The sequence below is a fragment of the Schistocerca gregaria genome, chromosome 10 (genome assembly GCF_023897955.1).
Source record: "Schistocerca gregaria isolate iqSchGreg1 chromosome 10, iqSchGreg1.2, whole genome shotgun sequence".
Taxonomy (NCBI): Eukaryota; Metazoa; Arthropoda; class Insecta; order Orthoptera; family Acrididae; genus Schistocerca; species Schistocerca gregaria.
The window spans coordinates 115,483,790-115,498,924 of record NC_064929.1 but is presented as its reverse complement, the minus strand read 5'-3'; the positions used below and the strand labels follow the sequence as shown (position 1 = coordinate 115,498,924).

Here is a 15,135-nt window from a genome sequence, read left to right as displayed (position 1 = left end):
AAGCTGACTGGCGCTTTGTTCCTGGATTGAAAAATGGCATCCACGTCTCATCCATTGTCACAACCGACGAAAAGAAAGTCCCATTCATGCTGTCGTTGGGTGTCAACATTGCTCGGCAACATGCCACACGGGCAGCCATGTCGTCGTCCGTCAGCAGTGGCACCCACCTGGATGACACTTTTCGCATTTTCAGGTCGTCATGCAGGATTGTGTGCACAGAACCCACAGAAATGCCAACTCTGGAGGCGATCTGTTCAACAGTTACTCGGCGATCCCCCAAACCAATTCTCTCCACTTTCTCGATCATGTCGTCAGACCTGCTTGTGCGAGCCCGAGGTTTTGTCACACAATGTTCTGCCTTCATTAAACTGTCACACCCACGAACGAACTTTCGACCCATCCATAGCTCCATCACCACATGTCTCCTTCAACTCTCGATGAATTTCAATTGGGTTCACACCACGCAAATTCAGAAGACGAATGATTGCACGCTGTTCAAGTAAGGAAAACGTCGCCATTTTAAGTATTTAAAACAGTTCTCATTCTCGCCGCTGGCGATAAAATTCCATCTACCGTACAGTGCTGCCATCTCTGGGACGTATTGACAATGAACCCGGCCTCATTTTAAAAGAATGCGCGTGTTTCTATCTCTTTCCAGTCCAGAGAAAAAAAATTGGAGGCCTTAGAACTTGAATGCACCTCGTAATATTGATGAACTGTGGTATCGTGTTAAAGCTTGCATTGGCAGTTGTACCTGTTAACGGCATCCGAACTCCATTTGACTCAATGCCGAGGCGTATCAAGGCCGTTATTAGGGCCAGAGCTGGTTGTAGTGGGTACTGATTTCTCAGGACGTATGCTCCCAAATTGCGTGAAACTGTAATCACATGTCAGTTCAAGTGTAACATATTAGTTCAATGAATACCCGTTTATCATATGCATTCCTTCTTGATGTAGCAATTTTAATGGCCAGTAGTGTACTTCCTGTTGCGGTCGGCAGTGTTGAATCTGCAGTGCAGTGGTGTCGCAGATAGTTATTGCTACGATTTTCGGAGAATTCTGTAATGAATAAAAAGTCTGTAGATTCCAGGAGGGGGAGAGTGCCCCGCCCCCCCCCCCACCCCCGCCCTCCCCCTCTGCCCCCACCTTGCTGACGCATATGATGAGCTCTACGCTGTATTGGCTAACAGCCTGTTGGCGTCCTTGGTGTGTTCCTTATCCGTTCGCAGAACCGCGACGCCGCTCAGCTTGCTGGCCTTCCTTAATCGTGCGGTACTTCCCGGTATCCCAGTGACCAATAGAGGCCAACGGCCTCACCTATATGTGCACGGTGCTGGTGAAGCCTTGCAGTGCGCGATGGACCTCCGCCGAGGGCAGCTGTGGGCGCTCTTGCTGCTGCTTACCGTTCGTAAGTACCGGGAGCTGTTCGGACAGTTCAGCTGCGAACTGCTATTTACGATGCGACCTATTTGCCACAGTTGCCACATTACATTAACGGTCTGTCCTTGTGGTGTGCGTACTGTAAGACCTTCGGTACACACACCATCAGATTATTTGACTTGTCGCTCTAACGAAGCAGGCGAGTGTCAGCAATATGTCTCTTGGTCTTATCGTGGCGTGTTTATCTTCTGCCATTAGGTCAGACGATAGAAATGCCACTTGCACGCTTAGAGTAGCAGATTGACGGTGACCAACTTTAAACAGAAATTGATTAGTTTTCACACACATTTATTAAAATAATAAAAAGCATAGACATTAGGTAACTTGATTCTGCATCCTGTTTACAATTAACAATCTGAAGTTCCTTTGGTCTTGGTACGTTAATCTTATTCTCACATATCTCTGATACTTGACAAAGTGTCTATTCATTTATTTTTATCGCTATGTACAGGAATATGATAATCTTATTAGGCGCAGACTGAAACTTGACTATAGACTGGTACACACTAATGCAGACTGGTACAGACAGGGGCAAATAAATGCAGACTGACTAATCGGAGGTCTGTACACTCGTTATAATACCTCGCATGTTCAGGTATCACTGCGCGAGTGTGATCCATGAGGAGAAAAGGTTCTACGTTAGCAGCAATCTCATTGGCTGCGTTACATGTTAACACGCGGATCGGTGGAAGCAGAATTTGGTCCATCTCTAAGGCAGCGCAATATCGTAGTGCGGAGACGGACAAGTGCTGCATCTGCGCTGTTGTGCTTAGCAGTGGTAAAGTTGTTTTTGCGCTGACTACGAGGAACTATGTGCACAACAGTCCTATATGAGGTGTGCCCAAAAACTAAGGAGAGTTTATATTTTTATGAAAAAATATTCATTTATACATTAATATTCACGTTGTCTATGAAGATAGTAACTGTTCTTGAAAGAACAGATGTCATTGATGACTGTGGAGCTTCTCTAGAATAAATGGTAATTAACTGAAACCGTCAGCTGCCGACAGGTGTTGTTGATATACTTCATTGTGGACAGCTGAAAATGTGTCCCCCGACCGGGACTCGAACCCGGGATCTCTTACTTACACGGCAGATGCTCCATCCTCCTGAGCCACAGAGGACACAGATGAATAGCTCTACTGCAGTGACTTATCCCTTGCACGCTCCCCATGAGACCTACATTCTCAACTATAATTAATCTACATATGTAATGTTCCTAAGAGATACTCTGCCCATCCACTCATTACTCGCGCCCACTTAAGTTGACACTTCCTGTAAGAGTTTGGGCAACCTGTGCGCAGTCGCATGGGCTAAGTATCTATTAGGAACATTACGTATGTACCGGGTGATCAAAACGTCAGTATAAATTTGAAAACTGAATAAATCACGGAATAATGTGGATAGAGAGGTAAAAATTGACTCACATGATTGGAATGACATGGGGTTTTATTAGAACCACCCCATATTGCTAGACGCGTGAAAGATCTCTTGCTCGCGTCGTTTGGTGATGATTATGTGCTCAGCCGCCACTTTCGTCATGCTTGGCCTCCCAGGTCCCCAGACCTCAGTCCGTGCGATTATTGGGTTTGGGGTTACCTAAAGTCGCAAGTGTATCGTGATTGACTGACATTTCTAAGGATGCTGGAAGACAACATCCGACGCCAATGTCTCACCATAACTCTGGACATGCTTTACAGTGCTGTTCACAACATTATTCCTCGACTACAGCTACTGTTAAGGAATGATGGTGACCATATTGAGCACTCCCTGTAAAAACTTCATCTTTGCTTTGTCTTACATTGTTATGCTAATTATTGCTATTCTAATCAGATGAAGCGCCATCTGTCGGACATTTTTTTAACTTTTGTATTTTTTCGGTTCTAATAAAACCCCATGTCATTCCAAGCATGTGTGTCAATTCGTACCTCTCTATCTACATTATTCCGTGATTTATTCAGTTTTCAAATTTATACTGACTTTTTGATCACCCGGTAGATTGTGGACAGTTGGGTAGTGTGGGTGTCACGGGGAGTATGCAAGGGATAAGTCCCTGCAGCCGCGCTATCCATCTGTGTCCTCAGTGGCTCAGATGGATAGAGCGTCGGTCATGTAAGCATGAGATCCCGGGTTCGTTTCCTGGTTGGGGCACACATTTTCAGCTGTCCCCATCAAGGTATGTCAATAACACCTGTCGGCAGCTGAGGGTTTCCATTAATTATCATTTGTCTAGAGGTGGTAGGGGTAAAATACAGGGAGAGAAAGGCAATTTACAATTTGTACAGAAGGCAGATGGCAGTTATAAGAGTCGAGGGACATGAAAGGGAAGCAGCGGTTGGGAAAGGAGTGAGACAGGGTTGTAGCCTCTCCCCAATGTTATTCAGTCTGTATATTGAGCGAGCAGTAAAGGAAACAAAAGAAAATTTCGGTGTAGGTATTAAAGTCCATGGAGAAGAAATAAAAACTTTGTGGTTCGCCGATGACATTGTAACTCTGTCAGAGACAGCAAAGGACCTGGAAGAGCAGTTGAATGGAACGGACAGCGTCTTGAAAGGAGGATATAAGATGAACATCAATAAAAGCAAAACGAGGATAATGGAATGTAGTCGAATTAAGTCGGGTGATGCTGGGGGAATTAGATTAGGAACTGAGACACTTAAAGTAGTAAAGGAGTTTTTGGCGAGCAAACTAACTGATGATGGTCGAAGTAGAGATGATATAAAATGTGGCAATGGCAAGGAAAGCGTTTCTGAAGAAGAAAAATTTGTTAACATCGAGTATAGATTTAAGTATCAGGAAGTCGTTTCTGAAAGTATTTGTATGGAGTGTAGCCATGTATGGAGGTCAAACGTGGGCGATAAATAGTTTGGACAAGAAGGGAATAGAAGCTTGCAAAAATGTGGTGCTACAGAAGAATGCTGAAGATTAGATGGGTAGATCACATAAACAATAAGGAGGTGTTGAATAGGATTGGGGAGAAGAGACGTTTGTGGCACAACTTGACTAGATGAAGGGATCTGTTGGTAGGACATGTTTTGAGGCATCAAGGGATGATCAATTTAGTATTGGAGGGCAGCGTGGAGGGTAAAAATCGTAGAGGGAGACCAAGAGATGAATACACCAAGCACATTCAGAAGGATGTAGGTTGCAGTAGGTACTGGGAGATGAAGAAGCTTGCACAGCTAGAGTAGCATGGAGAGCTGAATCAAACCAGTCTCAGGACTGAAGACCACAACAACAACAACATCGTCTGGAAGACGCTGTCCGCCGAGGTGTTTCTTCAAGTGCAGGAACAGATGGTAGTCACTGGGCGCAAGATCGGGGCTGTACGGAGGATGACCTAGAGTTTCCCGTCGAAAAGATGTGGTGAGATCTCTGGTCTGATTCGCCACATGCGGACGGGCATTGTCTTGCAGCAAAACGATGCCCTTGCTCAACTTCCATGGACTGTCTAAACTTCTGGTTTTGTGCACATCCGTCAACATTTTCGGTACCCAACGGGCACACAATTTTCGGTAATTCAAGTGCGCGGTCGCAGTGCCATACAAAACACTACAAGAAATATTAGGAAAGTCATCCCGCAAGGAGGAAATCGTAAAGCGTCTGTTTTCTCTCACTTTATTGTCCACTTCCTGCACCAAACTTTCATTAACGACCGAAGGACGCCCACTCTGTAGTTCATCGTGCACTTTTGAGCGGCCACCTTTAATGCTCTCACCCACTTTCTTACCATTCCATCACACATAATGTTTTCTCCGTAAACTGCACAGATCCCACGGTAAATATCGATCGCTTTTAGGCCTATACGACTAAGAAATCTTATAACAGCCCGTACTTCACACTCGGCGGGACTCACGATTATCGGAGGCATCTTAATTGAAAAAAATTGTTCAAATGCCTCTGAGCACTATGGGACTTAACTTCTGAGGTCATCCGTCCCCTAGAACTTAGAACTACGTAAACCTAACTAACCTAAGGACATCACACACATCCATGCCCAGGCAGGATTCGAACCTGCGACCGTAGTGGTCGCGCGGTTCCAGACTGTAGCGCCTAGAACCGCTCGGCCACCCAGGCCGGCCATCGTAAACACTCAGTACACAACGTAAACAAGGAACAATCAGACTGTAATGGCGTCTGTGTGTAGATTAAGGTACAGGCTTTCATGTAAAAATAGAATTATTGAGATATCTTAGCACGACTTTTTTTAAATTTCAAAACGGTACTTATTTAAAAAACACGCCTCGTATTTTTATGAAAAAATATTTTTTATCTATTAATATTTACATTGTCCCTTCAAAGCAATTCCCCTCAGATACAATACACTTGCGCTAACGCTTCTTCCAATCCTCGAAGCACTTCTCATAAGCACATTCTGATACGAGGTGCATTCAAGTTCTAAGGCCTCCGATTTTTTTTCTCCGGACTGGAAAGAGATAGAAACATGCGCATTGTTTTAAAATGAGGACGCGTTCATTGTCAATACGTCCCAGAGATGGCAGCACCGTACGGCAGATGGAATTTTACCGCCAGCGGCGAGAATGAGAACTGTTTTAAATACTTAAAATGGCGACGTTTTCCTCACTTGAACAGCGTGCAGTCATTCGTTTTCTGAATTTGCGTGGTGTGAAACCAATTGAAATTCATCGACAGTTGAAGGAGAGATGTGGTGATGGAGTTATGGACGTGTCGAAAGTGCGTTCATGGGTGCGACAGTTTAATGAAGGCAGAACATCGTGTGACAACAAACCGAAACAACCTCGGGCTCGCACAGGCCGGTCTGACGACACGATCGAGAAAGGAGAGAATTGTTTTGGGGGATCGCCGAATGACTGTTGAACAGATCGCCTCCAAAGTTGGCACTTCTGTGGATTCTGTGCTCACAATCCTGCATGACGACCTAAAAATGCGAAAAGTGTCATCCAGGTGGGTGCCACGAATGCTGACGGACGACCACACGGCTGCCAGTGTGGCACGTTGCCGAGCAATGTTGACGCGCAATGACAGCATGAATGGGACTTTCTTTTCGTCTGTTGTGACAATGGTTGAGACGTGGATGCCATTTTTCAATCCAGAAACAAAGCGCCAGTCAGCTCAATGGAAGCACACAGATTCACCGCCACCAAAAACATTTCGGGTAACCGCCAGTACTGAAAAAATTATGGTGTCCATGTTCTGGGACAGCGAGGGCGTAATCCTTACCCATTGCGTTCCAAAGGGCACTACGGTAACAGGTGCATCCTACGAAAATGTTTTGAAGAACAAATTCCTTCCTGCACTGCAACAAAAACGTCCGAGAAGGGCTGCGCGTGTACTGTTTCACCAAGACAACGCACCCGCACATCGAGCTAACGTTACGTAACAGTTTCTTCGTGATAACAACTTTGAAGTGATTCCTCATGCTCCCTGCTCACCTGACCTGGCTCCTAGTGACTTTTGGCTTTTTCCAACAATGAAAGACACTCTCCGTGGCCGCACATTCACCAGCCTTGCTGCTATTGCCTCAGCGATTTTCCAGTGGTCAAAACAGACTCCTAAAGAAGCCTTCGCCGCTGCCATGGAATCATGGCGTCAGTGTTGTGAAAAAATGTGTACGACTGCAGGGCGATTACGTCGAGAAGTAACGCCAGTTACATCGATTTCGGGTGAGTAGTTAATTAGAAAAAAAATCGGAGGCCTTAGAACTTGAATGCACCTCGTACAGTCTTCAGTACTTGCAGCGATGCAGTTTTTATTTTATCAATCGTTGAAAATCTTAGTGCTCTGGTAGGTCTCTTCAGTTTTGCGAACAGGAAAAAGTCGCAGGGGCCAAATCCGGTGAATATCGTGGCTGGGGCATAACTGTCGTTTTGATTTGGCCAAAATATTTCTCAAAATCAACGACGAATGAGCGGGTGCATTGTCATGATGCAAAAGCCACGAATTGTTTTCCCACAATTCCGAACGTTTTTTTCCATAGTACTTCTCGCAAACGGCGCTTAGCGTCGAGGTAATACTCCTTATTCACATAAGACTTTGAGGCAAAAATTCATGTCGCACTACACCACGGTAATTGAAAAAAAAAAGAAACAGAGAGAAAAACTTTGACATTTGATCGAACTTGGCGTGCTTTTTTCGGTCTTGGCTGTCAGGGATGCTTCCATTGCAACGATTGAGTTTTGTTTTCGACGTCATAACCGTAAACCCATGTTTTGTCACCAGTTATGACCCTTTTGAGCAACTCAGGATCATCATTGACGTCATTCGAGAGCTGCTGAGCGTCGCCCATGCGACGGTTTTGTCTGATAAAAATTGAGAAGTTTTGGAACAAACTTCGCTGACATACGTCTCGTGTCCAAAACATTTTGCATGACACGAGCCGACCGATGTGCCAATATCCTCAGCACCTTCTCTTTCGTTAATTCGACGATTTTCCAGAACAGCTTTCTTCACAGCTTCGACGTTATCAGCTGTTGTTGATGAGCTGGGGCGTCCAGAGCGATGTTCGTCACTGGCATCTTCTCGGCCACCTTCGAAGAGCCTGTACGACGTGTAAACTTTTTTTTACCTAGCTCAGATTCACCGTATGCCACTGTCAACATTTCAAGTGTTTTAGAGCACTTGATTCCATTTTTCACACAAAATTTGATGCAAATTCTTTTCTCCATTTTTGATTGAAATTTTTACTTTTAAGCCGTAACTGGTACCTGAATTTTTGGTTGCTGCCTCCTTGAATGATCACCTTCTGCACCAGTATTGCAATTTGGAGGAAGTTATAGTTCTTTAAGGTTTAAAATACGACTCTGTTAATCACTTGTCCATATTGCGGGTAGCTTTGAGCCCAAGTTTTCTTAGATTTTCAAAAGGGACCACTGTTGTAAGAAAGATCAAACAGCAATTTGCTTTACGTGAGAAAAGGAGATTTCTTGGCACACAAACTTCCTTCAAACTACACGTCCTGCTACATCAACATTGGTCAGTGGAGTTCAGCACCGTACTATTGTACAAGAAAATAATCCAATTACTGTAATTAAGAAATTATGAGAGGATGGTACTTATTGAATGAAAACTATAGAGAATGCATTTCTTTTTCGGTATTTTAGTGTACTTCGTACACTCACAGTTCTGTAAATTGATAGACGGCGACAACAATAAAGTTCACCTCCTTTTCCAAAAACAAGATATTTCTATTCTTCACTTCCAAAATATTTGTACACCTAAATGTTTGCCAACTGTTAGACATATTTCACTCGGTTTTATCTCTAGAATATCAATTTTCGTTAAATGTAACAATACGTTCCGAGCGACGGCCTAGCAACACGTCCTCTTTTCACAAGATACAGACTAACAGTCTTTTTTTTAAATAAAATCAATTGTCTTTTTTTTACAGTCCATACTCAAAGATTCTCTAATACTATCGTTGCGGGGACTGCGCGCTACAGAGTTTCTTGCTGTCCAGCTCCGCTTCACTTCACTTCAAGTACTTTTTGAATCACATTTACACGTCCGGTATTTACATACATTACTGAGCTTCTCAGAATAAAATCAGTCACAAATTAGTTAAAGAAAAAAAAAAGCAGTGAGGCACACATAACATTACAAGCACAATTTGAAAAGTTACCGTACTTTTTGAACAGCCCTCATATGTGACACCGCCGTGGCATAATGATTGCCATTGCGTGCGACATTCATCAGTGCTAGTGAGATGTTTGGGCAAGACTAGGTGTGGACATAAAATAATTGAATCCTTTTATCGCCCATCAGGCTCGTCTCCTGATGTAACCGAAAACTTTAGAGAAAACCTCAGTTCACTTGTATGTTGGTGAACCTTACTTTAATTATCGATGGAGACTTAAATCATCCTACAATTGATTGGGAAAATTACAGTTTTGTTAGTAGAGGGCGTGATAAGACCTCCTGTGAAACTTTACTAAATGCCTTCTCTGAAAGCTACAATGTTAATAGTAACCAGGCTTTTTGCAGATAATGCAGTTATCTACACTACTGGTCATCAGAATTGCTACAGAAAGAAGAAATGCAGATGATAAACAGTTATTCATTGGACAAATGTATATACTGGTACTCACATATGATTACATTTTCACGCAATTTGGGTGCATAGATCCTGAGAAATCAGTACCCAGAAAACTACCTCTGGCCGTAATAACGGCCTTGATACGCCTGGTCATTGAGTCAAACAGAGCTCGGATGGCGTGTACAGGTACAGCTGCCCATGCAGTTTCAACACGATACCACAGTTCATCAAGAGTAGTGACTGGTGTATTGTGACGAGCCAGTTGCTCGGCCATCACTGACCAGCTGATAGTCCATACTGCTGCAAACGTCGTCGAACTGTTCGTGCAGTCGATGTTGCCTTGCAAACGTCCCCATCTGTTGACTCAGGGATCGAGACGTGGCTGCACGATCCGTTACAGCCATACGGATAACATGCCTGTAATCTCGACTGCTAGTGATACGAGGCGGTTGGGATCCAGCACGGCGTTCTGTAATACCCTCCTGAACCCACCGATTCCATATTCTGCCAACACTCATTGGATCTCGACCAACGCGACCAGCAATGTCGCGATACGATAAACGGCTATAGCGATAGGCTACAATCCGACCTTTATCAAAGTCAGAATCGTGATGGTATGCATGTCTCCTCCTTACACAAGGCGTCACAACAACGTTTCAGCAGGCAACGCCCGTCAACTGCTGTTTGTGTTTGAGAAATCGGTTGGAAACTTTCCTCATGTCAGCACGTAGTAGGTGTCGCCACCGGCGCCCACCTTGTGTGAATGCTCTGAAAAGCTAATCATTTGCATATCTCAGCATCTTCTTCCTGTCGGTTAAATGTCGCGTCTGTCGCACGTCATCTTCGTGGTGTAGAAATTTTAATGGCCAGTAGTGTATGATGAAGAACTATCTGAGAGAAGCTGCTTAAATGTGCAGTCACATCTACATCCATACTCCGCAAGTCACCTGACAGTGTGTCGGAGGGAACACTGAGTACCTCTACCGGTTCTCCCTTCTGTTCCAGTCTGGTATGGTTCGTGGAAAGAAGGATTGTCGGTATGCTTCTGTGTGGGCTCTAATCTCTCTGATTTTATCCTCATGGTCTCTTCGCGAGATGTACGTAGGAGGGAGCAATATACTGCTTGACTCTTCGGTGAAGGTGCGTTCTCGAAACTTCAACAAAAGCCCGTACCGAGCTACTGAGCGTATCTCCTGCAGAGTCTTCCACTGGAGTTTATCTATCATCTCCGTAACGCTTTCGCGATTACTAAGTGATCCTGTACCGAAGCGCGCTGCTCTCCGTTGGATCTTCTCTATCTCTTCTATCAACCCTATCTGGTGCGGATCCCACACTGCTGAGCAGTATTCAAGTAGTGGGCGAACAAGCGTACGGTAACCTACTTCCTTTGTTTTCGGATTGCATTTCCTTAGGATTTTTCAAATGAATCCCAGTCTGGCATCTGCTTTACCGACAATCAACTTTATATGATCATTCCATTTTTAATCACTCCTAATGCCTACTCCCAGATAATTTATGGAATTAACTGCTTCCAGTTGCTGACCTATTTTGTAGCTAAATGTAAGGGATCTATCTTTCTATGTATTCGCAGCACATTACACTTGTTTATATAGAGATTCAATTGCCATTCCCAGCACCATGCGTCAATTCTCTGCAGATCCTCCTGCATTTCAGTACAATTTTCCATTGTTGCAACCTCTCGATACACCACAGCATCATCCGCAAAAAGTCTCAGTGAACTTCCGATGTCATCCACCAGGTCATTTATGTGTATTGTGAATAGCAACGGTCCTATGACACTCCCCTGCGGCACACCTGAAATCACTGTTACATCGGAAGACTTCTCTCCATTGAGAATGACATGCTGCGGTCTGTTATCTAGGAACTCATCAATCCAATCACACAATTGGTCTGATAGTCCATATGCTCTTACTTTGTTCATTAAACGACTGTGGGGAACTGTATCGAACGCCTTGCGGACGTCGAGAAACACGGTATCCACCTGTGAACCCGTGTCTATGGCCCTCTGAGTCTCGTGGACAAATAGCGCGAAGATTTCTACGTGGTGCAGAGATCCCAACTTGCTCTCAATGTTCGGAATGTAAAATTTTGCGTTTCACAAAACGAAAAAGTCAGTACGTCACTGTAAAAATGCCGCTAGGGCCTCTCGTCGGGTAGACCGTTCGCCGGGTGCAAGTCTTTCGATTTGACGCCACTTCGGCGACTTGCGCGTCGATGATGATGAAATGGTGATGAAAGGACAACACAACACCCAGTGCCTGAGCGGAGAAAATCTCCGACCCAGTCGGGAATCGAACCCGGGATATTAGGTATGACATCTCGTTGCGCTGACCACATATTTTTAAAATCTCTTTTTGTTCGCTTTTGTCCATTGCATCAGCTCGGGGCGCACGTCGTAAGACATCCGTTGAAGTTCGTTGTTGATCGATTAACTCAGTATTTTTTATTACAGACGGCAACTAACCCTCTGACCGAACACGCTGAGCCACCGTGCCGGCGACCACTCACCTACCAGGGGCGGTTAATAAGTCACTGTTGGAATCGGCTAACTCATACAAATACCCTGATGTAACACACTGTAGGGATATGAAATGGAATGAAAAACATAGGCTCAGTCATGGGTAAAGCAGTTCACTGGTTGAATACCAGGGAAGTGCAATCAGTCTACAAAAGGTAATTGCTTACAAATCATCGGTACGACCTTCTAAACATTCATGGTGGTGTCTGTTTGTTCTATATCGTGTCTCCCTACCACTTTCGCGCAACGACGCTCTGAGCGTGTTTTTTAGGGAATTGACTAGTTTGAAGCTGGGACCTGTTGCTGGTAAGGAGACGCCAGACCACACATGACATGTAGAATTCAGAAGAGTTCAGTGAGACTAGCGATGATATAACCAAATACTAAATGATCTCCACTGCACTCCCTGTAAAAGAATCTTAATACTAACTAAATATAGTGGAAAGGGTTCAAGGCTTTCCTATTTTTAGTTAGCTGGTAAAATAACGTCGAAAAAGCAGTTAAGTTTACCATTGGGAATTTTATTCTACTCACAAAACATCATTTATAAATTGCACTATTGATAAAAGGAAATGTTTTAATACAGGATGGTAAAAACCAACTGCGTTCGACAAATATGTGAACGAATATTCCCTAAATGGGTTTCCAAGTTCTAAAATCGATCGAAGGATGACCTATGCCATATCATATCTATAATCTAGGTTTAATTAAAGTTTCACAAAAGAGAAAATTATCAAAATGGTCTACACTGACCCTCAATTATCTTTAATTACTTATTTAACTTGTCGTAAATAACAGTGGCTGATATGGCTTCTCAATAACTATATAAAAGAAAATTCATCGAGTTTCAGATCTTTTCTTCAAGTGGCAAATGTGAACACCATGAGTTTTAATTGACGATCGACACTAGTATTACGCAAAAAGGGTGTGTAACAGATGAGACTTCTGCAGTTCTGAGTGAAGCCTTATGCGCTCAAAAATGCGGCATCGCGTGCGTTCATTACCTTGTCGGTGTTTAGGCAGCGTCAGGGCGACAGCGGCCGGCGCACCAGCCATCCAGCTCGCCGTCTCGGAACCAACTCTCTTCTAACTTCTCCTTACTACCATTTACCGAAGTTGGTTTAATAAAAACTATCTGGCTGTGTTTTCATCTGACCAATCAGGGTCTCAATGTTAACCTTAAGCTCCGCCTACAAAAATTCTGTCTATCCAATGAGAAACGTTATACTTTTCGTGGTGGGGCAATGTTTTTAAAGTTTGCAACGTAACAGAGACGCTAAAAAGTCTCACGCTAAAACCTGCAGCTGGTTTGGCCCTTTTAGCGTTATCGTAAGATCTATACTGTTCTTCTGGAGAGCTCTATCTTTTAACATGGGCTGGGGGGTGGTCCTTGACGTACCTGAGGCGGGAAAAAGTCTCACGCTAAAACGAGCGGGTGGTAGTGGCCCTTTTTGTGTTATCGTAAGATCTATACTGTTTTTCTGGAGGGCTCTAGCTTTTAACATTGGCTGGGGGGTGGTCCTTGACGTAGCAGGGACGCGAAAAGGTCTCACGCTAAAACGTGCGGGTGGTAGACTTAGAGGAAGGCTGGCGACGTGGGTGTCCAGTCCGTCCCTTATCGTAGGGCCTTCTCGCTTAACACGGTTCTGCTCTCGGCTTCTGTCTTCGTTTCTCCCCTCGGAACTGCGTCTGTCTCACAGTACGACATGCATTTAGGCGTTCTTGTGTTAGTCTGTGGTATTCCATTTGCTCACCCGTTACTCGTATTGCTTCGGTTAATTTAATGTCACGATTTATTCGGAGCTACGTGACATACTACTGGATTTGCTTATTACACTCCTGGAAATGGAAAAAAGAACACATTGACACCGGTGTGTCAGACCCACCATACTTGCTCCGGACACTACGAGAGGGCTGTACAAGCAATGATCACACGCACGGCACAGCGGACACACCAGGAACCGCGGTGTTGGCCGTCGAATGGCGCTAGCTGCGCAGCATTTGTGCACCGCCGCCGTCAGTGTCAGCCAGTTTGCCGTGGCATACGGAGCTCCATCGCAGTCTTTAACACTGGTAACATGCCGCGACAGCGTGGACGTGAACCGTATGTGCAGTTGACGGACTTTGAGCGAGGGCGTACAGTGGGCATGTGGGAGGCCGGGTGGACGTACCGCCGAATTGCTCAACATGTGGGGCGTGAGGTCTCCACAGTACATCGATGTTGTCGCCAGTGGTCGGCGGAAGATGCACGTTCCCGTCGACCTGGGACCGGACCGCAGCGACGCACGGATGCACGCCAAGACCGTAGGATCCTATGCAGTGCCGTAGGGGACCGCACAGCCACTTCCCAGCAAATTAGGGACACTGTTGCTCCTGGGGTATCGGCGAGGACCATTCGCAACCGTCTCCATGAAGCTGGGCTACGGTCCCGCACACCGTTAGGCCGTCTTCCGCTCACGCCCCAACATCGTGCAGCCTGCCTCCAGTGGTGTCACGACAGGCTTGAATGGAGGGACGAATGGAGACGTGTCGTCTTCAGCGATGAGAGTCGCTTCTGCCTTGGTACCAATGATGGTCGTATGCGTGTTTGGCGCCGTGCAGGTGAGCGCCACAATCAGGACTGTATACGACCGAGGCACACAGGGCCAACACCCGGCGTCATGGTGTGGGGAGCGATCTCCTACACTGGCCGTACACCTCTGGTGATCGTCGAGGGGACACTGAATAGTGCACGGTACATCCAAACCGTCATCGAACCCATCGTTCTACCATTCCTAGACCGACAAGGGAACTTGCTGTTCCAACAGGACAATGCACATCCGCATGTATCCCGTGCCACCCAACGTGCTCTAGAAGGTGTAAGTCAACTACCCTGGCCAGCAAGATCTCCGGATGTGTCCCACATTGAGCATGTTTGGGACTGGATGAAGCGTCGTCTCACGCGGTCTGCACGTCCAGCACGGACGCTGGTCCAACTGTGGCGCCAGGTGGAAATGGCATGGCAAGCCGTTCCACAGGACTACATCCAGCATCTGTACGATCGTCTCCATGGGAGAATAGCAGCCTGCATTGCTGCGAAAGGTGGATATACACTGTACTAGTGCCGACATTGTGCATGCTCTGTTGCCTGTGTCTATGTGCC

At 45.4% G+C, this 15,135-nt stretch overlaps 1 protein-coding gene across 1 annotated transcript in view; it reads left to right on the top strand.

Moving 5' to 3' along the window:
• Window positions 1–1,281: 1,281 nt before the first annotated feature.
• The window catches only part of LOC126293578 (clotting factor C-like), a 41,591-nt gene continuing 27,737 nt past the window's right edge, over window positions 1,282–15,135 (top strand). The window contains exon 1 of the mRNA XM_049986853.1: window positions 1,282–1,408. Coding sequence (XP_049842810.1) covers window positions 1,357–1,408 — 52 coding nt within the window. The 5' untranslated portion in view covers window positions 1,282–1,356. The remainder of the gene's footprint in view (window positions 1,409–15,135) is intronic.